Source organism: Culex quinquefasciatus, chromosome 3 (genome assembly GCF_015732765.1).
Source record: "Culex quinquefasciatus strain JHB chromosome 3, VPISU_Cqui_1.0_pri_paternal, whole genome shotgun sequence".
Classification (NCBI taxonomy): Eukaryota; Metazoa; Arthropoda; class Insecta; order Diptera; family Culicidae; genus Culex; species Culex quinquefasciatus.
The window spans coordinates 111,799,265-111,826,618 of record NC_051863.1 but is presented as its reverse complement, the minus strand read 5'-3'; the positions used below and the strand labels follow the sequence as shown (position 1 = coordinate 111,826,618).

General features: G+C 36.6%; 1 protein-coding gene across 1 annotated transcript; it reads right to left on the bottom strand.

Annotated features, from left to right (window-relative positions):
• Positions 1-310: 310 nt before the first annotated feature.
• LOC6043795 (A disintegrin and metalloproteinase with thrombospondin motifs adt-1) lies at positions 311-27,354 on the bottom strand (the record flags this gene model as incomplete). Its single annotated transcript, XM_038265014.1, has 15 exons — positions 311-508; positions 567-753; positions 819-1,082; positions 1,156-1,412; positions 1,468-1,660; positions 1,717-1,974; positions 2,188-2,239; positions 2,315-2,601; positions 2,663-2,912; positions 2,971-3,024; positions 3,117-3,191; positions 5,158-6,067; positions 6,132-6,221; positions 7,056-7,137; positions 27,283-27,354. Coding segments are annotated over 15 exons (3,087 nt in total), but the record flags the coding sequence as incomplete, so codon positions are not given.

Genomic DNA, 27,354 nt, shown 5'->3' with positions numbered 1-27,354 from the left:
AAAAACAGGAAAAAAATTCCACATTTTCCAACAACATGTATGACGTGTCACAAGTGTGCACGATCATTTTGATGATAAATTGGTCTATGTCACAAGTGTGTATTGCGATACCCGGGAAACGGAAACGACTTTCCAAAATCGGGTAAAAGCATCCTGTTTTGTTTGTTAAGTATATCAAAACGTCATCATTCACTCATTTTCGACCAAAATGGTCTATGTCACAAGATAGCACACAGCTGACGAAATACTGCCTCTTAAAACAACAAAATTTAATGGACTTTCTCTCAAAGACTAGTAGGAGGCTATTCAATTTATATTAGTATTCGTTAAGTTTAATTTCGATATGCGTAAATTAAGCAAATAAATAGTTTACAAAAGATATGTTTCTTTCATTAAAAAGTCTGTGTAGGCCTTCAGACTAATATTTTACTAGGAGTTTTGTATTGCATGCATCACGGACTAAAATATATTGGAGTTCTGAAATCGATGCTGTCTTCGTAAACGTCTCCTAAAAATTAATAATTTATTTTTTTTATTAAGGGACAAAACATCCATTTGATGTTTACCCGTCGTTTTCTCAAAATCGATATGCGCAATCAAATTGTCCAGATATTCCTGGTTGATTCGCTCGGTGATGTTAATCGGTGAGTAAAACTCAAAGTGCCTCCTCACTCTGCTGAGACTTCGTTTCGCTCGCAAATGTGCCAAGCTGTTGTACAACTCGTTGACGGGCGTATCGTCCTCACCGAATCGCTGAAATTGTTTGGATGGAAACTTATGGTTGGGGGAACTCTACCAAGGTGGGGTTTCCGCCTTACCAAGCACTTTCCATTGACACAGAATCGGTTCGGTTCGTCAAGGTTGCAGCGCGTCCCAAAAGGAAAGTGTCCTTGCTCCCCATTCACGAGGTAGAATCGATGTCGAATGAAGCCGTCTTGACACGCCACACGGCACGACCGGTCTGGATCCTCAACGCTGGCTGCAATTTGCATGCCGGTTCCAGACAGGCCACGAACCTTCTGTTGGTACCGTTTGCACAGCCTCGTGGCATACTCGTACGTTGATTGCATTTTATCACAAGCCTGAAAGGGGTAAATTGCCATCATTATTTGTGAAAACATTGCCGAAGAAATACCGCAATCAATCGGAACAAACAATTGTATTAGGGGTGCACAGTTGAATGCTGGTTCGGATGTCCATCTTTGAGGCCACGATTTGAATGCCCTTTGATTTCTCCATGCAGTTGAAGTGGCAGCCGGATTTCACCTCCCACTGATTTTTGCGCAATCTGAGCTGAGAGTTTCGGTCGTAGCTGACCGGTTCAAAGTTGCGTGCTCTCCAGCGACTGTACGCGTCGGCTTTGTAGAAATTCGCCTCGGGAAAACGCTTTCGCTCGGGAAAGTTGTAGACGACTGAAATCAGACATAAATTGTATTCATTAACTTATAGAAATATGGTTTTTCGTACCCGAATTTTGAGTAACGTTTTCTGGTTTTCTGCTAGTCGGTTGTGCTTCTTTTAACAAGTTTAAACTTTTATAGTCACGTCCATTCTCCTGTTGAATACTGTTACTAACTCTATCCGCAGAAGTGAAACTATCAGGACAAAACGTTGAATCAATGCGATGAAAGTTATCTGCTGAATTGTTGCACGAAAATTTCTATGAATATAAAAAAAATAACTTCAAGTTCCAAGTGGAATTTTACGCTGCTCTACCTGACACCTTCCCCCGATGCAGTAGAAATAATCGTCAAAATCTGCACTCTGCACCCGACAAGCCGTTCCGTCGGGGAAGATCCAACTCTTTGTTTTCGGCGTGCCGGATTTGGTTTCGCAGAAAACCTTGCAAGCATCCTCGGCATCGTCCGCCACCTTTTGCAGTCCCATCCCCAGAATGTCCGAATCGAACTCCTTCGCGCGGCCGCAAATTTGGTTGGCAAACTCTAGAATCGTAGTGCGAGCAATGTTGTAACACTGGAAAGGAAACCGAAGGGAATGATTTGAGGGCTCTGGGTGTGAAACTATTCTCTTTTGAGAGGTTAACGCAAGAAACGTTCGAGAGCATTTCACTCTCAGCTCTGAAAAAAAAATCTCACGGAAGACATATTTTTGATTCTCTCAATCAAAAAAGAAACCGTTTTACTCTTAACCGCCTGATGTGGTTTAATAAACTCAAAAATGACGTACCTGTTTGGCAATACACGTTTCATATTTTTTGTTAGATCCTGGGCAACTGTTTCTAGAATTTATACAAAATTGGTCAACTTACATTTCGAAAAGACAAAATGAACTTAAACATGAATTTCCACAATACCGTTTATCTCGACAAGCTCTGTTGTACTGCCGCAGTCCAACACTGCCTTCCTTGAGACGACCAGACTCTCCGTAGAGACATCCCGATTCACACTCCGTTGGGTTGCCCCAAGCCTCCCACGTGGTCACTGAGTTCAGTGTCCGGGCAGTGTCTTGCTTCAAGCTGGCAAACTTTAACCCCTGTATGAACGTCTTCTTGTCGATCGTTTTGAACGCCGTGATGTGCTTTCCACTTGATTGGATGGTGAGTCCAGGTATTTTCGAAACGCAAACCCCACTTCGACACCACTGAAATTTGAAAACCAAATCAAAAACATTTTTTTTTTAGAGATAGTGGTTCCAATCCCACCATCAACGTCCCGCAGGCAGTGCCCTCGAGCGCCGGATGCGACGTCCACGTGTACCGGTCCCGCTGGCAGTGCAGATCGCGACAAATGTCCGCCACGTTCTGGGACTGCGAGCGGATACTGTCCTTGCCGTACTTGAGCATGCACTGCTGGTCGGCGTCGAAGCGCTCCCCGGGCAGTTTGCCTTCGACGTTATGGTCCAGGTTGGGCGCCACGTGGCCACGATCGAAGAGACACACCGACTGACTGGTTCTGGATTTCGGAAAGGGAAAGTTAGTTGGTTTTATTGTGTTTGAAATGAGAGCTATACTTCAGGAAGGTGTTCAGGTAGTTGCGACTGCATGCTGACCACGTGATTTTTCCACTGAAAATAGCGAGATATTTTGTATTCAAAGTAACTATAAAACTTCTACCACAATATCCAGTTCAGTTAAAAAATATCTGTAGGGAACATACCTTCCAAGTGTGGGTGACATAATGTAAAGACTTGGATCACAATTGTTTTCGGAAGTATCATGTCGCATACCTAAGCTGTAAACATATATAAAGAGAAGTTATTTACTAAGATTTATCAAAAAAGATACGAAGTTATCCCACATATTCGGAACACCCACAAATTCGGAACACTTTTGTAAAAATTTGTCAATAGCATGCCAAATGCAGCTTTTCTCTCGACCCTTCTATTTTTAGGATCTTTATTTGGACATTTTCTTGCTATTTCACTAGTAAAAGTAGTACTCATTGAACAAAAACCTCACTTCAAGACTATTTTATCCAGAACAACAAAACACTGCCTCCAAATTGCCTGTTCCATGATTGTGGGATGTTGTTGTGCCTCCCACAATTGTGGAACACCTGAATTTAACTGTAATTTTCACACAAAAAAAGTTATCAGTCCATGTTTAAAACATCACCAAGCTTGAGTTTCACTGGTTGCAGTGTGTGAAGTCATTATTATGTTACAAATATGGAGAGATCCAAAGTTTGTAAGAAAAAAGTGTTCCGAATTTGTGGATTTCAAGGGACAAAGTTTTCCCTCTAAAACTTGATATAAAAGTTAAAATTTGCAGTTGTTCGAAACAGCATTTGAAAGATCGCACGAAAAGCTTTCAAATGTAGGTAAAAGTTGATCATTAAGTTCAATTATCGATTTGCTATGATTTTTTGAACATTGGCCGATCTGTAAACTGTTCCGAATATGAGGGATGACTGTATTCGAAGTTTTTCGAGGTTTTTTGGATAATCGATTTCGGACTGTTACAGCAAATCATAATTTCGACGCTGTCGTGCTATCTTGTCGTTTGTTACTTTTTGATATTTCGAGAAAACACGTTTGACCTTGAATAGTCAAAAACAAGAGCATGCAGCATACGAAGTTTGGTTGAATTTGGTTGTCTCGGGACCTCGTGTTATAATTATATAGCAATTCCCCACGAAAACAGCATGATTCAAAAAAAAAGTTCTCCGATCGAGCTCAATTTTTTTCTGGGGGTTCCTTGGCCGAAATAATTAGACCCGTAGTTTTTTGTTTGGCCATTAGGGTGACCTACGCCGTGTTAGGGTAGTTCGAAAAATGGCAATTTTCGTCGATTTTCGCAAAAACCACTTTTTTCAAAAAGTTAGTTTTTAGGTTTTAGTTTTTAGTTTTTAGTTTTTAGTTTTTAGTTTTTAGTTTTTAGTTTTTAGTTTTTAGTTTTTAGTTTTTAGTTTTTAGTTTTTAGTTTTTAGTTTTTAGTTTTTAGTTTTTAGTTTTTAGTTTTTAGTTTTTAGTTTTTAGTTTTTAGTTTTTAGTTTTTAGTTTTTAGTTTTTAGTTTTTAGTTTTTAGTTTTTAGTTTTTAGTTTTTAGTTTTTAGTTTTTAGTTTTTAGTTTTTAGTTTTTAGTTTTTAGTTTTTAGTTTTTAGTTTTTAGTTTTTAGTTTTTAGTTTTTAGTTTTTAGTTTTTAGTTTTTAGTTTTTAGTTTTTAGTTTTAGTTTTAGTTTTTAGTTTTTAGTTTTTAGTTTTTAGTTTTTAGTTTTAGTTTTTAGTTTTTAGTTTTTAGTTTTTAGTTTTTAGTTTTTAGTTTTTAGTTTTTAGTTTTTAGTTTTTAGTTTTTAGTTTTTAGTTTTTAGTTTTTAGTTTTAGTTTTTAGTTTTTAGTTTTTAGTTTTTAGTTTTTAGTTTTTAGTTTTTAGTTTTTAGTTTTTAGTTTTTAGTTTTTAGTTTTTAGTTTTTAGTTTTTAGTTTTTAGTTTTAGTTTTTAGTTTTTAGTTTTAGTTTTTAGTTTTTAGTTTTTAGTTTTTAGTTTTTAGTTTTTAGTTTTTAGTTTTTAGTTTTTAGTTTTTAGTTTTTAGTTTTTAGTTTTTAGTTTTTAGTTTTTAGTTTTTAGTTTTTAGTTTTTAGTTTTTAGTTTTTAGTTTTTAGTTTTTAGTTTTTAGTTTTTAGTTCATATTATTCCATCCCAGTAAATACGTTCGTTTGTACAATTTTAGTGATACCATTTCGCATTATCATACTCACTTGTGACCAATCTCGTGCGATACCACAAACACACTTTCAAAGTGTTTGCCCTCGTTGATGGTGCAGCTGGACGTCATCGTGCACATTCCGGCCACCGGGGCCAATCCCACGACCTGGTTACTCACCTTGCCCGTTTTACTAACCACGTACAAATCCAGCCCGGTCAGTATGACGGCGTGATCGAAATGCACAGGATCTGCGTCGGAAATCGGATTTAGCTTCCTTTGCCAACCGCAAAAGCTGTTCAGGTAAACGTCTATGTCGCTGGATCTACGAAGGTCCTTCGGGTCATTGTGCAGGATCTCCAGCCGCTTCAGGATGAAGTTGATCGGACGTCCCAGCGAGGGATGGTTGTACAGCAGTTGAACTCCGTTGATCATCGCCAGCACGAATCGAATGAGGTGAGCTTCGGTATTTTTGGGGAAATTTTTCGACATGTGCCGGTACAGGTCTTTGTCGATGAAAATTGCAGTCTCAACGTGGAGCGTGTCCGGTACTTTGATATTGCTAATGTGGCGCTTGTTGCGTCTGTCTCTGGGCTCGTTAAAAGTGGGTTCATAGGCAGCCATATCCGGCTCGAATATCACATTTTCGTCAGTCTGGTTGGTGCTGGGTGCAGCGGAGTCATTTGTACGATTCCTGTAGATCAGGACGTGGCTCGAGGAGCCGAATCGCTCTGGCAGTGGGTGAACGATTAAGTCACTTTGATTTGACTTGAGCAACCCACGAATGCCACCCTCGCACAAATCGAACGCGGCGTGGTCATTGCGGTAAAAGCAGTCAGCGTATTGCTGAACAAGTTGGTACGAATCGTCCAGAAGTTGGGTGGAGTTATCATAACTCTCAATAAATGCAAACGAGTCGTCTATAAGGATGTTGGACTTTCGTAGCTCGACAGAGAAATCCGCAACTAAAAGGTACAAAGTGGGTTAACATTAAAGCGAACAACAGCCGTAACTGATTTTAATTTATACCGGCGCTGTTGCTGACGTTGAACGAAATTAGACGCTCCGTAGATCTCGTGGTTCGTTTCCTTCGCCGCACGCTAACGATGGTAAAGTCTTCTGCAAAAACAATCATCAATTATCCTTAAGTGAATTAGTCGTGTCGCTAAAACAATTAAACAATGACACGAAACCCAACTGATGAACTTGAACTTTATCCAAACTCCCACGCAATTTTTGTCGACCACCTTTACCGTGCGAGAGTGCATTTCAGCCTAAATGCGTAGAATGCAGAAGTACACCAAAACCAGAGTGGAAAAGCCTTAATCTGGAAGCTACATTGGCTTGAAATGCCCAGTACCATGACAAAACAAGTGCGTGATTGCGGGACCGAGGTGGGTGAGTGGCTCAAAAAATGCAGACTAAGCAAGTCTCTAGAACATTATCATTATCTTAATTTTTAGAAGAAATAATTGCTCAAACTTGAAATTTGAAAAAATATCATTTAATGTTTAAAAAACTATTTCAAGTGTCAAAATTCAATTGAATAAAAATGATCGTTCGTATTTTTTTTTTTTCATCAATTTACTCATAAACCAAAGAAGGAAAATTCGTTCGAAACTTTTTTTGAAACCCCAGAGAACTGTGGGCGTCGCGGCGCTCGCGCACGTTGGTCAGCGCGGCAAATGGTTTACTTCCGGTGCGCCTTGCCAGCTGTTCTAGTGACAAATTCGCTGCGCATCGCGGATGGTAGTCGAGGCGCGAAGCGTGGAAAATAAAATAAAGCAAAAATAAAAGCTGCCTATACAGAGTCAGAGAGAAAAAAAAGCGCCAATTGAATGTGACCATGGTTTGGTTTTGGTATTATGCTAGAGGGTATAAATGATGGCCCCCCATGGTGGGGGCTTGGGGGAAGGGAGCTCAGGTGCTCATGTTTGTTGTTCTAATACTAACCAGCAGACGCAGCATCGTTCTCTCCAAATAGTAGCAGCTTCTCGTGCTCCTTCAGAAACTGATGAAGATTCTTTTCATCGATCTGCAACGAAAACATGACAAGAAACAAGACGAATGCCTTTGATTAAATTTCCATTACCAGACAGCAGGCATAATTAGCAAACAATGGAGACAATAAACTCTTGTAAAATCTCGCCAAGATGTACTGCGCCCTTAACAGACACTAATAGGTCTTTACCAAACCCACAAAGGCTTGGTACCATAGCGAACCATAGAGATAAAAGCCGTTCAAACATTTCTTCATGTTTGTCCATGTAAAATTTATCTTCTGCACTTCCTAACCCCGATTCGGGTGCATCTTCCATGCGAAAAAAAACCCGCCACAGTTCGGTGCATTTCTGGACACCTTGAAAAGAGCCACAAAGAACGTCAGATCTAACGGTTTTTCGAATGCAACAATTTATGACATCTTCAGCCACCAGATCCGACCCCAAGCCAGCGGGTTCTCATTGTACGGGAAATTTTTGCATACAATTTCCTCTCCGTTTCTGATGATGGGAGCCGGCGCTTCTCATTTGTTCAGGGTCGGTCAGCTGTGAGATGGACTGTCAATGTCATGCGCCATCCTTTTATAGCCGCTTGGTTGGTTGGTGTGTTTTGGTATAAAAAGTGGGAAATCGCGATAAAATCTTGCATGACACCGTGACCTAGGTGGGTGCTGATTTGTGGCTTTTTTGGACAGAACATTAACGAGCTAATTAAACACGAAGCCACTATTTATGAGGTGGGTTGAAATAAGCACAGGGTCTTCAAATAATTATCGCACCTGATAATATATTGTTGGAGAACTAATCATTTTATTTGCATCCTTATACTTCTTTAAATTTTGTGTTTGATGTAATTCAATGTTCTATTTATTTATTTTTTGTGCGCTGATGATTTTCTATTTTAAATAAAATATTTCAGCAAACGATACACACTCAAAAGATTTGAAGTTTCACATTCATGCATCAGCAGCATTTTGTAATCTAGTTGTAATCTAATCTAATCGAACACAAGCGCAGCCAGTCTGAAGAAAGCATCCTGGAAAAAGTTGTGGTTAGAATACTCCCCGTGTATTTTCTTGTCCATTTTAAAGATTGCAGTACATCCGAGTTACTCCGAACATGTATTGCAAATATTAAAGCGGCCAGGCCTTCTGCGTTGCATTAGCCGCCGAGACAGATTATGAGAACGGATCACATTTCACAGAATCGTCATGGGATGAAAGATGCGGGGACATACCGTACCAGACGACATCCATACATCAGCAGTTTTTTTATTTTAAACTAAATTTACTCATTGTTCTTAGCCGTAGATGAGGAAAAAATTTCCCGGGAATTCCCGGGATTTCCAGAATAAAAAATATTTCTCGTTGCCCGAATTCCCGAAATTCAAGTAAAAGTATACATTTTCTTTACTTTTTAGCACTTTTTTTTTAATTTACAAAAAAAAATAATGAAAGAACTCAATTTCATTTTATTCAATTCAATTTTTTGGACTTATCTATTTGCCTGAAAATATCATATCAATGTTTATTTGAGATGATATAAATTTCTGTGGCATTCACAACTGGGAATAGATTTTGTTTATTCGTTTGTATAGTTTTTTAAACATAATGTTGTTATATCATTTGAAAATAAGGTACCTTTTCCTGCTAAACAAATATGATTTTTCTACGTTTTTGTTTACTATGACAAAATTGGATGAAAATTTAATTGGTGCCATTAAATGTCTCAAAGAGGATTGTGCAAGAAGATTTAGGTTAATTTGTATTACATTGTTCGAGAAATCACAGAGTCAAGCTAAAAATGTTAAGAACACTAAAGCTACCAAGGGCGTTAGAAGTTTCAATATGAAACCATTAAACTCCTTTTTTTGCTTTGAAAATTCTTTATTAGGCTGAATGATTAAAAAATCATTAAAAACTGCTTTGTATTATAAATAACCTCGCTCCAAATATTTGAAAACTTTGAGTTGTATTTGTATTTGCATAAAAAGGCGATTTCAAGTAAAATGTAGATTTTTACGCTAAATGCAATGCTTTTATATTTGATCATGAGCTCAAACCAATAAGATTTCTAAAGTTTTTTTTAATAGGCCCTATAAACATATGAAAGACAATAGTTTATAGGACCTTTTAAAAAAACTCTAGAATTTACTCTGGAAAAAAATATTTGCCATGAACAACATATTTTCTTCATAATTTTTTTCTGCCTTATTATCAATATTATTCTTTATCTAACTCACTCAAACTTATCATAGAGACAAATATAAAAGCAATTTTATGGTTTTTGAACATGAATTCATTTTAATCACTGTCCAAATATTGTGATTGAAAAAATAATAGCCGCTTCTTGACAAAAATACTTATATTTTGCTATATTTTGTATGAATTGAAAGACAGTTTATAATTTTAGAAAATTTTTATATTTTCTTGAAGTTGTATGTTTTTTTTACAAACAGTCATGACATTACACAGAAAAAAAAATCAATTTTCGTAATCGTGAATTAAGTTCACGATTGTGAGAACCAAGAAGGAATTTATTCATGAGTATGGTGCATTTGCACTATAAACATGAATATATTCCAGAGTTCCCAAATGAACCGGTTAGGCTAGGTTCATCTATAAACTTCGTTCGGCTTAAACCTCTCTTTGTGGTTCAATCCTGGTTCAGTGAACAATGAACCATGGCTTAAGCCAGGCTAACCAGGCTAATGAAAACCATAGCAATAATGCTACTGTGTAACAAATATTATTGTGTACAATGTAACATTCATTACACCGTAACATTGCTACACCACAACATTCGTTACACCGTTACATTCGTTACACCGTAACTTTGTTACACCACAACTTTCGTTACACCGCAACATTCATTACACCGTAACATTGTTACACCGCAACATTCGTTACACCGTAGTATGGTTACAGCGTAACATCGTTACACCGCAAAATTCGTTACACCGTAGTGTGATTACACCGTAACATTGTTACACCACAACATTCGTTACACCGTAGTTTGGTTACACCGTAACATTGTTACACCGTAACATTGTTACACCGTAACATTGTTATACCGTAACATTGTTACACCGTAACATTGTTACATCGTAACATTGTTACACCGCAACATTCGTTACACCGTAACATTGTTACACCACAACATTCGTTATACCGCAACATTCATTACACCGTAACATAGTTACACCGTAACTTTGTTACACCGTAGCATTCGTTACACCGTAGTATGATTACACCGTTACATTCATTACACCGTAACATTGTTACACCACAACATTCGTTACACCATAACATTGATACATCGCAACATTCATTACAGCGTAACATTGTAACACCGTAGTATGGTTACATCGTAACATCGTTACACCGCAAAATTCGTTACACCGTAGTGTGATTACACCGTAACATTGTTACACCACAACATTCGTTACACCGTAGTTTGGTTACACCGTAACATTGTAGCACCGCAACATTCGTTGCATCGTAGAATTCATTACACCGTGACATGCGTTACACCGTAATACTGTTACGGTGTAAGACTTTTACGGTGTAACACTGTTACGGTGTAATGAATGTTGTGGTGTAACAATGTTACGGTGTAATCATACTACGATATAACGAATGGTACGGTGTAACAATGTTACGGTGTAATCATACTACGATGTAACGAATGTTACGGTGCAACCATATTACGGTGTAATAATGTTACGGTGTAGGTTTAGGGTTAAACAGTGTCACGGTGTAACAAAGCTTTCCGTTTAGCCTAACATTCTTTGATCAGGTTCAAGCCAGGTTCAAGCCTGGTTCAAGCCAAAGGTTCATTTTGGCTAGCCTCGCCTGGTTTGAACTAAATGAACCATGGCTCACGGCACTCAGTGAGCCTGAGCCGACGATGCTTGCCGAGGTGTGGTGTGAACCTGAACCAGAAAAATGAACCTAGCCTAGCCGACGGCTTAGGCTCGTAGGAACACTGATATATTCCTTCGTGGTTCTCGCATTCGTGAATTTAATTCACGATTTCGAGTATTGATTTTTATCCGTGTAGTTGATCCTCACACTTATTTTGACTATTTAAGTTGCTGTCCTATACATTTTTTATTAATATTAATCGGAACCAGGATCAAAACAATTTTCGATAAACTGTGCATTTCCCGGGAATTTCAGGGATTTCCCGAGAAATTGGTTGAAAATTTCCCGTTTCCTGGGAATTTTTGTAACCTCGGAAAATTGGTCACACTAAAAAAAAGAAAATTTTAAAACACAAAAAATTTAATTTGACTTAACAAATTGTACAATAATAAGAATAAAAAATAACCATGATTTGTATTAAATTAAATTCTAGTTCGCTTATATTAGCAGAACTAGGCTATGAGATTCATATCCAGTTAGGACTTAACGAAAAAGAACGCGAGAATAAAAGAAATTTAAGACACAAAATATTATTGTTCATATCGTCTGCAAAAAAAAAAAAAAAAAACAAATATTCACTAAGCTAATAAGGAAATAAACAGAAACAATAGAACGCTTGGGGCGATTTCTCTTCCCGTAGATGCAGTGTCCAAAAGTTCAAACCATAAATCTTTTTAGATCTTCCTGCCTTTGACCATCAAAACAAAAGCCTAGAACTCAATTTAACTAGCTAGAACAGCCCACGCTCATTCGGCCTCCACGCAGTTTTGGCAGTGATCTGATCACCACCATCAGCATAAATGCCACCACGCCACGTTCTGTTCACCAACGTTGGCTTTGTTTATTTTATTTTTTCTAATTGTGATAATGAAAATTTAAATCAAGAACCATTTAACAGCACTGAAACCCCCCATCACACCTCCCAGCTGAAGCATATTTACATGTGTGCAGTCGTGGTAACTTGGCTGAGCTGAAGCCAATTTGATGAGAACCGCGCATAAATTTAACGCTCGCTGGTGGTCGAACTCTAGCCAGATCGTCCAACCAGCCCATAGGAGTTGGAAGTGGATGTAGTTTTCACTTTTATTTTGTACTTTTTTTCACTTTTTATGAGACTTACCACGGGGTCGTTGGACGCGCGCGCAGTTTTATTAGATGCAAATGGCACAGATTTTATGCAAATTTTGCCTACACGTGGCTCACGTGTGTACCTTATGCTCGCACATTGTAAATAATGCAGCGGGAAAATTCTCCCACAATTTGGTGTATGCAGAGCAAACTTTCTTCCTCCCAATTTGAAGCTGTAAACTGGAAAATTTCAGGGTGAACGATCTGACAATGTGAAAACCGTTATGTTTTAATTTTTATTTGTTTTTTTTTTTTTATTCTATTCTATCTTTATAACTTTACGAGTTTATCAAGGATTTTGAAAAAAAAATCTGTTATGTTATTTACACTCATTTTTCCAAATTATTATTTCACTAGTGCTTAGAATTGTAATGAAAATATCATGTAAGACAACAGCTGGGTTAATACAGTCTAGACTCGATTATCCGAAGGTCTCGGAAAAATTCCACTTGGGGTAATCGAATCACGATTTTTTTTTTTTTGCGTTGTCTGATTTTTGATTGTTAAGCTTAGGTAGACCCCTCAACTTCGCTAAAGTGATTGGCGGCTAATATGGCGGTGATGAAATATTGAAAAAAATCATTTTATTATTTAATAGGCCAGCAACTATTTAAATTTGACTGAAATGGGGTTGCAGAACTCGAATTTTATGTTTAAAACAAGAAAAAGAAAAAAAAAGAATTAAATGGTCGTAATTTGATTATCCAAAGTCATATACAAACCATCAGATAATCGAATTTCGGCTAATCGAAACTTTGGATAATCGTGGCTTTGGACTTCGGATAATTCATGGCTTCGGTCTGGAATGTACTTTATTGCTGTATAGCTGCTATAGCTAAAGCTCCATTTTATTCCTGTTGACGGTATGACTATGATTAAAATAAACTAGTGAAGGATAACAAAAGATACATTTCAGATTTGACAGTGCTAAAGTAACTAGGCTACAAATACATGAATTCTTTACGATTTTACTGATTACATGTTACTGAACATGTAACAAAAGCTTTACACTCAACCCCCGGTGGTTAGTCACTTTTTCGTTTGACACTTTTTTAGTTTGTACCCCGTTGGTTGGTCAAAGTCAAACCAAAAAGTGACGAACTGTCACTTTTTACACGGCGCTCACGCACACTATCAAAACAAACGTTTGATAGTGTATGTGAACTCCATGTAAAAAGGGTGTCAAAAGAAAAAGGGACTCCGTTCGTTTGACAACAGTTGGTGTCAAACCATCGGGGTTTGAGTGTACCACATGGAATTTTCAACACACCTAGAGAGCAGCCGCCATTCCTAGAAAATGAAGTGATTTATTTGCTGGGGCGCGATCTCCCCGTCATTGATGGCTTTGTTTTCGTTAATTAATCAGAGCATTTGGGTTCGACCATTAGATTTTTAAGTCTGCGCGATACGCTTACCGAAATTAAAATTTGCACGCCGCCAGCCCACGAAAAGAATAGACGTGTTGTTGCAACGTGTCTCTTCTTGCGCTCACTTTTAGACCATTAAGCGCGCACCCAAAGCACTACGACTAGATAGTAGAGCCCAGACGATTTAAATTTAATGACTAAAACTCTTGCAAGCATGACCGGCGTTGTTGTGGTGCATTCCGCCGCGGGAGATTTGCTCTTTATTTTTTTGGTTCGTTATGCAATTTTGCGGGTAGAAGATGGATTAAAAACAAAAGACATCAAAACTCAGCTGCGAAAACCTAAAGCAAACTGATTTTTTTCCAGGCCATGTTCAAGCAAGAAAAGGGGGGTTATCACGTGGAAAGCGTCAACGCTTTGAATAGCTCTTGAATGACACTTTTGTTGACACGCCGTACTTGTCTGCGCTTTGTTATGACTGGAGTAGAAACACGATCTATGCATACATTACGTTGTTTTCGGTAATTAAAGACCATTTTTGTCTCAGAAATTGCAGTATGATGACGGTAATCTTTTTTTTTACTGCGCTGCTCTACAAAAACAAATATTAGCCGTGGACCCAATAATGGAGAACGAACGGACAGAATGACCCAGTGATGGGAGGAAATGTGAAAATTAGGTATCCCATAAAAAAGATGAATGAAGTTGATACAACGACTTTGTTGCATTGAAAGTTAATAAAAATGTACTCAGAAGGGCAATGATGCAATTCCATAATGTCAATATACGTAACTATTACACAACATATTATAATTAGAATCTGTCACTGTGTCAAATAGTTTTGTTGAATCATTCAAGCACACAAATTGTAACAATTAAAATATTTTATCTTACGTTACATGAATTAATAATAAATAAATAAAAATAAATTAAATAAATTAAATATTACATTATTTGTGTTATTTGTGGTTCGATCCCAGACGGTCCCGGTCTCGGTCCCGGTGGCATTTTTCGAGACGAGATTTGTCTGATCACGCCTTCCGTCGGAAGGGAAGTAAATGTTGGCCCCGGACTAACCTAAAAAGGTTAGGTCGTTAGCTCAGTCCAGGTGTAGGAGTCGTCTCCCTGGGTCCTGTCTCGGTGGAGTCGCTGGTAGGCAGTTGGACTAACAATCCAAAGGTCGTCAGTTCGAATCCCGGGGTGGATGGAAGCTAAGGTGTAAAAAGAGGTTTGCAATTGCCTCAACAATCAAACCTTCGAACATCTAGTTTCGAGTAGGAATCTCGCAATCGAGAACGCCAAGGCAATGCTGTAGAGCGAATAATTTGATTTTTGATTTTGATTATTTGTGTACATTAATTGTATCGGGCATATCAACATATCTCTTTAAAATAACTGAAATATTGAAATTTTTGCATGCTTTAGAAGTTTCAATGATAATGTCATACGCCGACAATTTAAGATTTTTGTTTAAAATAGTTAAGTTACTATCATCCATCAAGGGTGATATTAGGTCTGGGGGTGAGATTGGGTCGTGCACATTTGTCATTGTCAGCCTACTGGAATACATTTGATATTTTCTGTACACAGTGAAAATTTGAAAAGAAAAAGAAAACGTTATGATTGATTTTAGAACTAATCACATTGACAATAGAATAATTGTGGTAGGCTACACATTTTTTTAGTAATTTTTTCCATTTTTTTTTTCTTTAGGCATTCAAACAACAAAATTTCAATGATCCTTGAAACTAATTTTAATTGTTCTTAGTGTATAACCGTCATCTTGTGTGAATTGTAGCAGCTGTTTAAGCTTTGTTACTGCAGAATATTTTGGTATTTTTGATTGGTTTCGGAAAGAACAGACACAGAACAACAAAAATAGTGCATCTTTTTCCAAATTTCAATATTTTATGTGCTCCAAAAACTGGTGTTCATATTCAGACTGTAGTCCTGATTCGCCTCAGTTGACGGTACACCTATCGTAATTTTTAAATAACAAGAACAATTTAATTGATAGCGAAAAACTTTCAACGTAGAATTATTTTCAGATAGTATGCAAAAATTTTCCCAAAACATGGTGGAATTTAATGAACTCTACCTTAAACGCCAATCGTTTGTTAAATCTCATTCCTTAGAGGCTGCCAAAACTAAAAATTTCTAGGAACGAGATTATTTCAGATTTTTTTCTTTAGAAGTGAGGATGTTAAAACCAGCATTAGGTTTCATTGAATTGTTAATGTAGCATCTTTAAGCAAAACTGTTAAATTCTTTAAAAAATACGAATTGAATTAAATATTTGAACAATATATTCTCAGGTTAGTTTTCAAAAGGTCATAGGGTAGGGTAGTCATCAATGAGACACTTTTAGTGTTTAACTTTCAACAATTTTTGTATTTTTTTTTTTTTTCATCAGCATGCTTTGATGTACTTTTTGTTGCATTTTCATTCTTTTAATGTGTTCTAACATTGATCAAAATGTGAAACCGATCTGACGTCTACAGCCAGAGTTATTCAACTATCTCATTGTAGACCACTTGGCAGGAACAATGCACAGTGGTCCAGATCGCAAAATTAAGTGGAAAATGGATTTTTCGAAAAATGGTTAAGTTTTGGAGCTTTGGTGTCTTCAGAAGAGTTGTTGCATATGGAAAGGGGCAACTTTTGGTTTGGTTGAAAATTAGGGTGGTTCACGATTAGGTGATTTTGGAAATCTAACTTTACAGGAATATTTTTGGGATTTTTTTTGTCTTCTAGAAAGTTGTTGGGCTTGCTATTTCAAGCAACTTTGTCGAAGACACCAAAATTATCTCGTAATCTACGCCTTCTATGACCAAATTTATAGAAAGCATCTGAGCAAACCTTCAAAAATCAGTTTTTAACGTGGCAATTCAGGTTAAGTTTTAGAAAAGTGATGTTCTGAGCACTTTTAGAGCTCTAAAAACGAACATTTTATTTGTTGACATGCCAATTTGGACTTAAGGGTCAAAAGTTACAGCCATTTTAAGGTAAAGATGCAAATTTAAAACTTAAATATCTCAAAATGGCGCAAGCCAAATTTTAAGCACTAGGTTGCATTTGAAAGAGAGATCTAGCACTACAAACGCTGAAAAAATCTCAGAGGTGTTTTCTTTAAACTCGAGATATCTTCATTTGAAAAGTCTAATTTTCAAGGAAAATCATATGGGACCACCCTAACGAAATTCGAAAATGTCCAAATATATGTTTTCCATGTAATTTGCCCGCTGAATCCGAATCTGCCCTCAGAATTGAGCCAAAGTATCGAAAACCGAGTTTTGGTCATAATTTGGTCATAAATGATAATTTTACATGGAAACCCAAAAATGACCAAAACTCGGTTTTCGATACTTTGGCTCAATTCTGAGGGCAGATTCGGATTCAGCGGGCAAAATTACATGGAAAAACATATATTTGGACATTTTTCGAATTTCGTTAGGTGGTCCCATATGATTTTCCCTTGAAAATTAGACTTTTTAAATGAAGATATCTCGAGTTTAAAGAAAAACACCTCTGAGATTTTTCAGCGTTTGTAGTGCTAGATCTCCTCTTTCAAATGCAACCTAGTGCTTAAAATTTGGCTTGCGCCATTTTGAGATATTTAAGTTTTAAATTTGCATCTTTTTACCTTAAAATGGCTGTAACTTTGACCCTTAAGTCCAAATTGGCATGTCAACAAATAAAATGTTCGTTTTTAGAGCTCTAAAAGTGCTCAGAACATCACTTTCTCTAAAACTTAACCCTGAATTGCCACGTTAAAAACTGATTTTTGAAGGTTTGCTCAGATGCTTTCTATAAATTTGGTCATAGAAGGCGTAGATTACGAGATAAATTTTGGTGTCTTCGACAAAGTTGCTTGAAATGGCAAGCCCAACAACTTTCTAGAAGACAAAAAATCCCAAAATATTCCTGTAAAGTTAGATTTCCAAAATCACCCTAATCGTGAACCACCCTAATTTTCAACCAAACCAAAAGTTGCCCCTTTCCATATGCAACAACTCTTCTGAAGACACCAAAGCTCCAAAACTTAACCATTTTTCGAAAAATCCATTTTCCACTCAATTTTGCGATCTGGACCACTGTGCAATGAGACAGCTGGGAATGAGACACTCTACGAAAGTCAATAGTTTTCTCGTAAAACATCATGTTTTGTCTTGTTCCATTGCAGGTGACTAGCCTAAAGAAATTTTACCAACTTGAAACTTTAACTATCGAAAGTTATACTAAAAAGTATTTAAATTTAGAAAAATCCATATATTTATACCAAATAACTTTATATGTTTGGTTCAATAGAGTTAAAACTCAATAAACATGTAATCATACATGTTTAAAAAAATCCATAGATTTTGAAAAGTTCAATGAATAAAAATCAAAGTGTCTCACTGTTACCCATGGGCTGAAAAGAGTGGGAACAATGAGACAGTCCTGGATTCAATTTTACATAAAACACTCAAAAACTGGAGGTGTTCATTAACAGGATTCCGAGATATGATTTTTTGAAAACCAAAAGTGGGATTTTTGGCGCGCCACACGCAAAATCGAGAAAATTACGAAAACAAGAAAAAACAACTTTTTTCACTAAAACTGCGATTACTTTAAAATTTCAGCGATGACCTATACATGTTTGGGTACCAAAATTTTCTTATTTAAAACGCTGAAAGTTTAAAGTTATCGCAGTTTTAGTGGAAAAGACGTTTTCCGTTTTCGTCATTTTCTTGATTTTGCGCGTGGCTTTTTATTTTCAAAAAATCATATCCCGGAATCCTGGTAATGAACCTTTAGTTTTTGAGTGTGATACATATTTTTTTTGAGGAATCCGATAAAAATATTTTCAGACATATTCTCTTTGGTCCAGACATGGTCAAAAACGCCATTTTAAGTATTCTTACGACTTTTTCAAATATTTGGCTTGTTTTTTCGGTCCTCAAATTATTTTTCATTGAAAGGCCAACTAACCACCTTTCTTTTGCATCTAAGACAGCTGGAAACCTATTGCTCATTAATGCATTAATCTATGCTTTGCATTGTTTAATGCACAAATTTGTATCCGGGTAATGTATTTTCATGACAGATTTAACAAAGAAAAGATTTATATTCGGTCGTATTAAAGTTTCCAGCTTTGATTTTGAGGTAATTTAAAAAAGCTATAGAAATTTGGTAAATTTGGTTTAAAAACTTTTTATGGAAGTCAAACGTTGGTCAAATATATTTAGTTAGAGTCTCCCGAGGCATATTTATAAGAAATTTGAGTGATATCAACATGAATGCACCGATTTTTAGTGACTTTTTTGAAGAAATATCCCATAAAATCGAGAAAAAAAACATTAGAAAAAAGTTGCTCTAGACTCCCCGGCAAAATATTTCGGTATATCCCGCAAAATGTCGGGAAAAAGCCCTGCTTTTACAGTCAGTCATACCGATATTTTTAATCATAGCTTTCATGCTTCCCCACGAAATTAGTATGTGCAGTATTTTTTGCATTTTTTGTAGTTTAGTGTTGTTAGTAAAGAACTCTCAAATTGAGTTTAGATTGCGCATTTAACTACATACAACAATTAAGTTCATTTTTCTGAGCACAATGACACTTTATACATAAAAAAATCAAAAATTGTTTAAAAATTTTCTAATTTCGATCACCTCTATGGACAGAAAATATTTTACTTGAGAGCACGTTTCAAGGGGGCAAAAGGACTATTAGATTTAATTTGTTTGCTTGAAAATAAAAAAAAGTTATCTGGAATGTTACTCTAGTATGCTTTTTATTGTTGTACGTAGGGCTTTAGGAACCGAAATAATTTTCCAAAATATCTGATCGATCGTCTTTGCAAAATAGTATAGTTGGATGAAGTTAGATGTTTAAAAAAAATCTAACAAGAAAAGTTCCAATTAAAAAATATTCAAAGTGCCCAGGAAATTCAGCACACTTAGTTTTAAATGAAAATGTACCCTAGGACTATTAAAACAACCAATCAAGAACAAAACGGCCCTGTCCACACTGTCAATGAACTCAATTAGAACGGTCGCCAAACTCATCATCTGCTGTTATCAGTTCTCTGCTCACTGCTCTCTGCCATTCATGGTAGTGCGATTATTGCGTAAACACAACAGCGCGGCGCACCAGCCCAGCAACATGCTGTCACAGGTGAGTCTAGACCGCTGGCGGCGTCGCGACGTCCATGCCATCCACGGTGTGGACACAAACGGGCACAAATGACGATAATCAATTCAGAACCAGATCGGAAAACACCTCCATTTGATATGCCCGTGACATGCTCATCTCATCCACACCAGAGAGCTGATGCTTCTATGCTGGTTTTACCCTACATTTACCGTAAGGTTGTGGAAATTATAACTACATCAGTTTTGGTTGAATTGTTTACATTTTAAAACTAAATCTTAGATCTGTATATAATATATTATGTAATAAATTAAACCATGCAACCTTGATTAATGTTTTTTTTTTTTTTTATTATTTGTAATCCAATTTTTTTTGTTATGTGTTGCATTACGTAGTTTTTCTAAGATAAAAATCAATAGTGAAATAATGATGCACCATGGATGCTGCAAGCTTTTTCGATTTACCCTGGGCCACGGCGCGTATGATCATTTATTCTTGCGTGCCAAAGGGGCCATTTCTAGAACATCATGACCGACCTGGATTTCAATTATTTGCTAAGTTAGCCCAGAACAATTTGCCGGTCAGCCGGTCGGTGTCGCAGAACCAGCCAGCCTAGCCATCGAACCGTCGATAATTGTGAATGGTGGTTTTACAAAACAAGAACAATTTAGACAATTGCTGGCAAAATTCTTTGGGAAAGTAAATTGTGAAAGCGTTTTGCGAGTCGAATTGTTCTCTCGAAAATTCAACAAAATTACACGAAAATATCCACACATGGGTCCACAATTCGTCATACAGCTCAAATTTGGCAGCATTTCGTTCTGTTCCGTCCAGAGGAAAAATTTAAATTCACTGTTTATGTTGACTTTGAAAATGAAAAGTGCGAAAGGAAAAGCCAACCTCAAACCGCTTTCGAACAATGCTGTTTGAATAATTTGAATGTCAAAGACTCCCAATTCGTCACAGTTTGTTGTGCTGACGGGCGGTGACTTTATTTTCGCGCGGCGTGTGACAATGGGCTTGCTTTAGAACTGCGCGCCCCGCAAATCGTTTAAAAATGCTAAAACCATCATCAGAAACGGATTCTAGAGCCTTTAATGACCTCAGTGCGTTCTTGCTACGTTAGTTGAAAAAAAAAACACAAACTTTTTTGGGTAGCATAAATGATCACTTTTTTGTTTCGGTGGAGAATGATTTATCAAAAAAAAATCAAACCATCCACTTGTAGCTTGAACAATTTTACATATGTATACAAATCAATTTTTTTCAATAATATAAATAAAACGTGAACGCCAATTTTTGTTGAAACTCTGCTTATTTCAACTTCAAATTTTACATTTATTCGACAAGAGCATGGTCAAAGCTTGCCCTCTAAAATTTTGTTTTTTAGAGCATCCGTAAAATCATATCAATAAGTCGAAGTATCAAACTCATAATACATAATACTCGTAATACAGAAGGTCCAAGAATTATGTGCACTTTCAATCATTCAAAGTTTCTATGAAAAATAAGTGCAATTCACTCCTCATAAATATGCATATTATGCATGTAATTGTTGAGTTATATGCTAAATCGACTAACCACCATAGTTCTTCATACAAACTTTGAATTTGCATTTAAGGAGCAACGACAACGCCGAATTACGTTGGCAGAACTATAAATTTGAAATTAGCAACACGTCATTAATAATATGTATAAAGAAATGATTTGTTTTTAATTTTAGAATTTTCTGAAAATTTAAATATTTTTACATAGGGGTCGTTTCGCCTCAACTGTACACAAAAAAGAAAAAAATCGAAATCGACTTTTTCTGATAAAGCTCAAATTTTGTGGAGCTATTGATACTATCAAACCATGTAAGAATCCCGATTTTGAACCAAATTGGACCACCCCAAAATTTTGCGATTTTCGTCATGTTTTCAAAAAACCTCTTTTTTTAAATAACCATAACTCGGAAACAAAAAATGATAGAGCTATAGACAGATTTCAAATTTTGCGCGATTGAAAACTTTGAATTAAACTTCACCATCGTGTTCCCCAGACGATTTTACACAAGAATCAATTTTTCGGATGTTGGGCGAGTTGAAATCTCTTGAGATAACGATTTTTTAAGCTTGTAGTTTCAGCATATACCTACCAATGAGTGTCAAGTTTAGCTTTATATTTTTTTGCCCATTTGAAAAAAGTGGTTTTTGCCTTCCTCACCTCAATGAGGAAAGGCTATAAAATCACTCGAAAAATGAACTTCTTTATTCGACCGCCTAGACCACCTTCACGTATACCTATCGACTCAGTATCAAATTCTGAACAAATGTCTGTGCGTGTGTATGTCTGTAAGTCCGTGCACCGAAAAATATGCACACAATTATCTCCGGACTGGCTGAACCGATTTGGACCGTTTTGGTCTCACTCGATCCGTCTTGAGGTCCCACAAGACCCTAGTTCATTTTATGAAGTTTAGAAAAGTACTTCAAAAGTTATGTTAAAAAAATGATTTTAGATAAACTTCGGAAGATTGTAAAAAGGGTGGTTTTTTGTAAGAAAACCCGTCATGCTATCACAGACAACAGACGTAGCGGCTAGTACAAAATAATTTGAAAATCGTGTGTAAAAACATGGCAGCCGCATCCTGCTAATCTACTAGCGCCATCTGTTAGCCTATTGCCACTCTCTAAATCAGCCATGATGGTTTTCTGAGAAGGTGTGTTTGAAAATGCATCACCCAGAAATATTAAAAAAAATATATTATTTCAATTTTTCGAAAAAAATGTAAATAGGTAAAGATTATGTTTTTATGCTATAGTAAATCTACTTTAATTATCAATTAACACGATTTACGAGCACATGGAAGTTTTTTTTTTTCATTTAATTATCGATATTAAAAAAATAGTCTAGTCTGATGCTTTTTTAAACACAGCATCCAAGGCCGCGCTTGAGGCTGTCAAATTCTTGCTGGTTGTGTTTATAAACAAAACCAACAGAGGAGAGCGAAAAGGAGGAGGAGACCCGGTGGAAATCGGGAGGATGGGCAAGCGTTTCGGCCAACCCCGTAAACGTTTTGACCCCAAACGACCGCATTCCGAAGATTATCTCCGGAACCGACAAACCAGCTACCACGATCACTTCAACCCTCACCTCCAAGACACCAACCTCTTCAACGCCCTCGAAACCCACCCCACCTTCAAGTGCCGCCACTTCCGGCGAACCCTCATCGCCATACCAAAGGCCAAAATCTTTAATGTTCTCCCCGGCGCGTCAGTTTCCCCCATCGGATTTCCAGTTCAAGCGATCCTCAAACACCCCCACATCTTCCCCTTCCCATCCTCTTCCATGAGTGGCACCAGGTTCAAGAAGCGTAGCCCCGTCATAGAGGTCATTTTGCGAATCATGCTGACAAGGAACACAAATAAAATCAAAATTGGGTGCGGGGGGAGTGTGGCAGCTTCCGTTGCGTTGATGATGACACCGGGCGACCGTATTTTCCGAGGAGATCTTGATTGGAACGTCGGTCATTTGCACACCTCCACTATAACGACGCCGTACTCTAATCGGCAATCCGTCAGGGCTAAAATCGGTTCAGGAACCAGGTTGACCACTTTGGTTGCCTCATATTTGTCAAGCAGCTGCAAGCGCGAGAGATGTTGATGAAATCGGCTGAAATCTAGGCTGAAATCAACTTTTCATCTAGAATAAACTTTACAAACGTTGAAAACAAACAAAATGGACAGTAGGCGGAAAGCGATATTTTGACAGCGGGCAATGTGTCAGGGCAAAGCGACTGCAACGCCACAAACGGATTGCCACAACTAAAAAAACTGTAGCAACGATTTACACAAGGGAAGAATCGAGCCCAAACGTCTGTTGTCTGTGATGCTATATATTGTTATAAAGGTAATTGAAAGACCTTTCCAACGCGTTCAAAAGATTCTGACAACCCTGTCAAAAGTTATGAGCACTTAAGTGTTATTTATACGCTTTTTTGAGGCCGGATCTAAAAAAAATTGATGAAAAAGTAGTCCGGATCGAGGTCCGGATCTATCATGCGACCCATCGTTGGATAGGCAATCAAAAGACCTTTCCAACAAGCCCAAAAAAGTGAAGATCTGGCAACCCTATCATAAGTTATAGGTACTTTAGTGTTTCTAATACACTTTTTTGAGGCCGGATCTCAGATATTTTCATACACACTTTTTTGAGGCTGTGTAGTGTATTCACTTTATGAATGCGAGGAAGGCACCAACCACCTAAAGGTGGATTAAGTAACTTTTTTAAAAAAAAAAGTGGCGAAAATTGCAAAACTTTGAGGCGATGCCAAAAAAGAAAGGGTGGTCCAATTTGGTTCAAAATCGGGATTCTAACATGTTTTGGTAGTATCAATAGCTCCACCAAATTTGAGCTTGATCAGAGAAAGTGCACATTAAATTCGTACGGAAAGCTATGGAATCATACTGACCATAATAGAGAAGCGTTCAAAGTATTTCAGGAAGAAGTTTGCATAACATTTTGAAAAGTTTAAATAGTAAGTTAACTATAATTAAGAAAATGTTGATAAATAGCATTATTTTAATATTCTCAAAGTGTCATGATTTTCTCAATGAACATGATTTCGAATCGGAACACGGAAAGCATTTCCGGATTCTTTGGACAATTTTCCATTAGGAAAAGGTAAAATAAGTTGTGTAAATAACAAATATTAAACTTCTAATTTATAGGCATTTTGGGTAGAAAAAATTTCATATAAAACGTGAAAACTTTTAATTTGTGATTCGTGATTCGATTTCAGTTCAAAATGCAATAGAGTATTTGTCCCTATTTTGGGCCTAGTACCTATTTTGGGTGTACCAAACTTAATTCAACGAAATTGAGCATTTCACCAAATCTGGCAGGAATCTGCCACTTGATAATGATAAAAAGGTAAATCTTTCCCTGTTCCAGAGGGGAACACCCGTGAAGAGTATCGGGGCCGGCATTTACAAAGCGGATTCAGTAACAGTTTATTATTAATCAACTTAATGTTAACATGCTAAGGTTAATGTTAACATTCCATAGGTTGTCTTCCTAAGGTGTCGTGATAAGGTCCAGTTTGTGACGATACACTACCTTCCCTTTACTAAGCAATCGAATCCAGAAGAGAAAAGATCTTGATAATGATACGTGCAGTCATTATCTTCATTTTGGTGGGCAAGAATAATTTACTTTTTCCTCCTCAATTAGAAATAAAGCAATAAAAATAGCACAATCCAGTAGCAAAAACAATCACTAAACTGCCACCAAATCAATAAAATAACTGATTAAAGTTATTTCGTCCATTTCGGAGAGAATGGCTCTATATTCAGTCCATTTGACACTTCTACAAATTGTGACAGTGTGAGTGCGCTTTTCACAAGTTACAGTCTCTCTTGCATATTACGGGCTTGTTGTTTGGCTATGCAACAAATGTTTAATTATGTTTAAATCTCGTAAAAAATTATTTAAATCATACTCCAAGCTAATTATGCACGTAATGCAAGTAAAATCAATCGTTCTAAAGTTGTTTTGTGGCTTAAAACATCACAATGATTGAGCATGTTTGTCGACCGAATTTGTGCGGCTGTACTGTACGAGCTGGGGCTGAACCGTACGTCAAAAAAGTTAGCCACGTGCTTCGAGATTTCAACCAATCAGAAGGTAGGCCGAAAATATGCACAAAGAAGGTCGAATGCTAGAAGCAATATCCCCAAAATAGGGACAAAAAATGTTTTAGTTTCTCGGGCTTATACAGAAATATAAAGTATTTTTGTCAAAAATATGATTAAGTAAGAGCATTAGCATTACAAAACCAACTTATTCATGTAATACAAGCAAGAATACATAAAATAAAAAGTGCGCTCGGCTTAGTAGGCCCAAAATAGGGACAAATACCCTATAAATTGATGATTTTATAAACAAAACTAGTTTTATCGAATTCCAGGCAAAATTGTGACTTTTTAACAATTATACCTATTAGTTATACGTGTTTTATTTAAAAAGCTTTTGAACTAAATTAACAAATTATAAAGATTGATTTTTTCTTAAAAACTTAAAATTTGTAAAAATATTAAAGGTTACTTTACTTCAATTCCTCATTGGAAATAACATTGTTGCGCGATTTGATGTTTCCGTAATGAATTATAGGACTAAATATTTTCTGAACTAGTATAAAATGCTAAACAAATCGTCACAGCAGAACCAAATCGCCGAATACTAAAATCCAAAAAGTAGGTGGTTGATTTGTTTAATATCGATCAGATTATTAGATTAACACCACTGAAGTCAGTGTTTACACATTAATTATGTTTTTCACTTTTAAAAATACGTACGGCAATAAAAGTTGTTACAGTGAATCATTTATATTTTGTTTTAATTATTTTGATTAAACAACTTTTTTTCGAGTGTTAATGTTAATTCAATTTCAAACAATGTGGAATGGTTTCCCTATCTAGTTAGTATAAGAGAGCACAAAGATGATAAGTTTGGTATTCATTTTCGAAGAAAATTGATCATCACTATAAAATATTCTGTATTAAATTCAATTCAGCGAATTTCAGCACCAAAAGGAATCAGCATGTGCCGGTTGTTGCCTTCTTAAAACCACTGAAAGAATTTTTGATCTAAATCAAATGTGCTTCAAAATTTATATCATTCTGTGGTACAGTCATTGACGTCCTAGTTAGCATCATTGATTAATGACGATTTCCATAACTTTACAGGGAATGGGATAATCGTTACCAAAAGGAATCAGTATGTGTAGGGCACTATTCTAAACAACTTGTTGAAGGAATATTGTCAAAATATTGAAAGCGACACAACATTTATATTTTTGAACGAAAAATTATGACAATGATGGAATTCTTCACGTTATGAAAACTTCAAATGCCGTTTTGACGGTGTCTGGACTCAAGAGCCTATATCTGAAAATATTTTTAACGGATTCCTCAGACATTATAACATATAAATCAACAATCCCATAACATATAAAAATGGCTGAGATTCATTATTAGGATTCCAATAAATGATTTTTGAAAATAAAATCTGGATTTTCCACGCCGCACGTTCCTGATTTCCGTTTTACGTTAAAATTTAATCATTCATTTTAATCATTTTAATCATTTTAATCATTTTAATCATTCAAACCCTGCATTCATATTGGAGAAAGTATTGTCAAACCTACGGACCAAAAAATCAGAATAAATATTTACGAATCAATTTTGTAAATGTGTTGCATGAAAAAATATCGAAACGTCGAAAGTTTTCTGAAATATGATTTCTGGCGATTTTTCAAATTCACCCCCCAGGTTGTGTTATTCAAGATTAATTAAAATAAGTTGTATAGAAAAACGCTATAAAGGTCTAAAGCGACTTCTATACGAAACATTTATCTCAAAAGAGTCTCCTTTGTTTTAAAACAAACATTCGCGAACCGTCTATATCAGCAACATTTGGAGTAGAAAGTTGTTAAATCTAAACCACTTAACACTTTACGTCGGTTATACTTATTGTATTCAGATATGCATTAACCAGCTCTGTCTGCTCCTTACCTTAGAGTTATCTAATACAATGTGATTCACTTTTGCACATCCAGGTGAAAAGCGCCAACATAAAAGTTACCTCCCCCGAAGTGTTCCGCGCCAAAGATTGCCGCCGCCGTCGCCGCCAGAAACGCAACGAAGGAGAGCATTT